The sequence below is a fragment of the Pterocles gutturalis genome, unplaced genomic scaffold (genome assembly GCF_000699245.1).
Source record: "Pterocles gutturalis isolate BGI_N339 unplaced genomic scaffold, ASM69924v1 scaffold38568, whole genome shotgun sequence".
Lineage (NCBI taxonomy): Eukaryota > Metazoa > Chordata > Aves > Pterocliformes > Pteroclidae > Pterocles > Pterocles gutturalis.
Genome location: NW_010127023.1, coordinates 1 through 1038, shown reverse-complemented (window position 1 = coordinate 1038; position 1038 = coordinate 1). Strand labels below are relative to the sequence as shown.

The 1038-nt window shown below is 54.8% G+C and overlaps 1 protein-coding gene across 1 annotated transcript in view; it reads right to left on the bottom strand.

The window, feature by feature from the left end:
* The window catches only part of ACOX2 (acyl-CoA oxidase 2, branched chain), a 16466-nt gene extending 15915 nt beyond the window's left edge, over positions 1-551 (bottom strand). Inside the window, exon 1 of the mRNA XM_010079160.1 lies at positions 392-551. Within this exon, the coding sequence (XP_010077462.1) occupies positions 392-551 (160 nt within the window). The remainder of the gene's footprint in view (positions 1-391) is intronic.
* Between the last annotated feature and the right edge of the window lie 487 nt (positions 552-1038).

The following is a 1038-nucleotide window of genomic DNA, read 5'->3' as shown; positions in this document are numbered from 1 at the left end:
GCCCGATGCGCTGAGGAGGGTCATCCAGCCGCGGTCACACAGGGTGGGCATCCCTGCGCAGCAGCACCAGCCTCTGTGAGCATCCCCTTGCACAGAGATGCTCACCTGTGTGACCCTTGGTCCCCGTATTCCAGTTTAACTAGTCTGGCCAGTAATGCTGGGGATGGGAGCAGGGAAGGGGAAAAACTTCAGCCAGCAGGAGTGGCTGTGGAGGAGCTGTGCTGATTTACGCTAGCAGGGACTCCAACTCCACGCTCACACTTTTTTAAGAGACGAGTGATACGCAAATACCCCAGGAGCACAAAACCCACCGTGCTGCCCAGGAGGAGCAGAACCAGCGGGGATGCAGGATGTCCCAGCCCACAGCCAGGCCCTCGCCAGGCTCACTCACCCACCGCCCGCCGTCTCCGCGTGCGCTCCGTGCCACCGTCCAGCACGGCCGTCAGCGTTTCCACGCAGAAGGAGGCGGTTTGCCTCTCGCTGGCGATGTCGGGATTCACGTGGCCGTGGACCAAGTCCTGTGAGTAGTGGCTGGGCTCCGGCTGAGCCATCCTGGCGCTGAGCAGCCCTGGGAAGGGATGGGGCTCGTTAGGTGCTGGCACTCCTGCTCTGGGGGGGTTGGTGAAGGTGTTGGGCATGGTGAGGAGCGGTTTCAGTAGGCTGGCCAAGGTGTTGTAGCTGCAGAGGTATGGCTCCCTGCGCTGCAGGCACAGCTATTGCAGGGCACTGTGCTCAGTAAAACAGACGTAGGAGCGTACTTTGTACATAAATAGGCACATTTCCAGGTTAGTTAAAAAAAAATCAAACTCAATAAACAGGCTGCATGAATGTTTAGGCGCTGTCTTGTCCTCATTGCAATGATTTGGACGATGAAAACTGAGGGCACTTTTAAGAGCTCAAAATGCAGTTTTGTTTTGTTTTTTTTTTTAAATAAAATATTTTCCTTTCACCAGTCTATCCCCAGTATTTTATGGGAAATTACAGCTGGAATAACCCACAACTCTGTGTTGATGTTTAAGGGAGTTTCTGGCCCTGGCC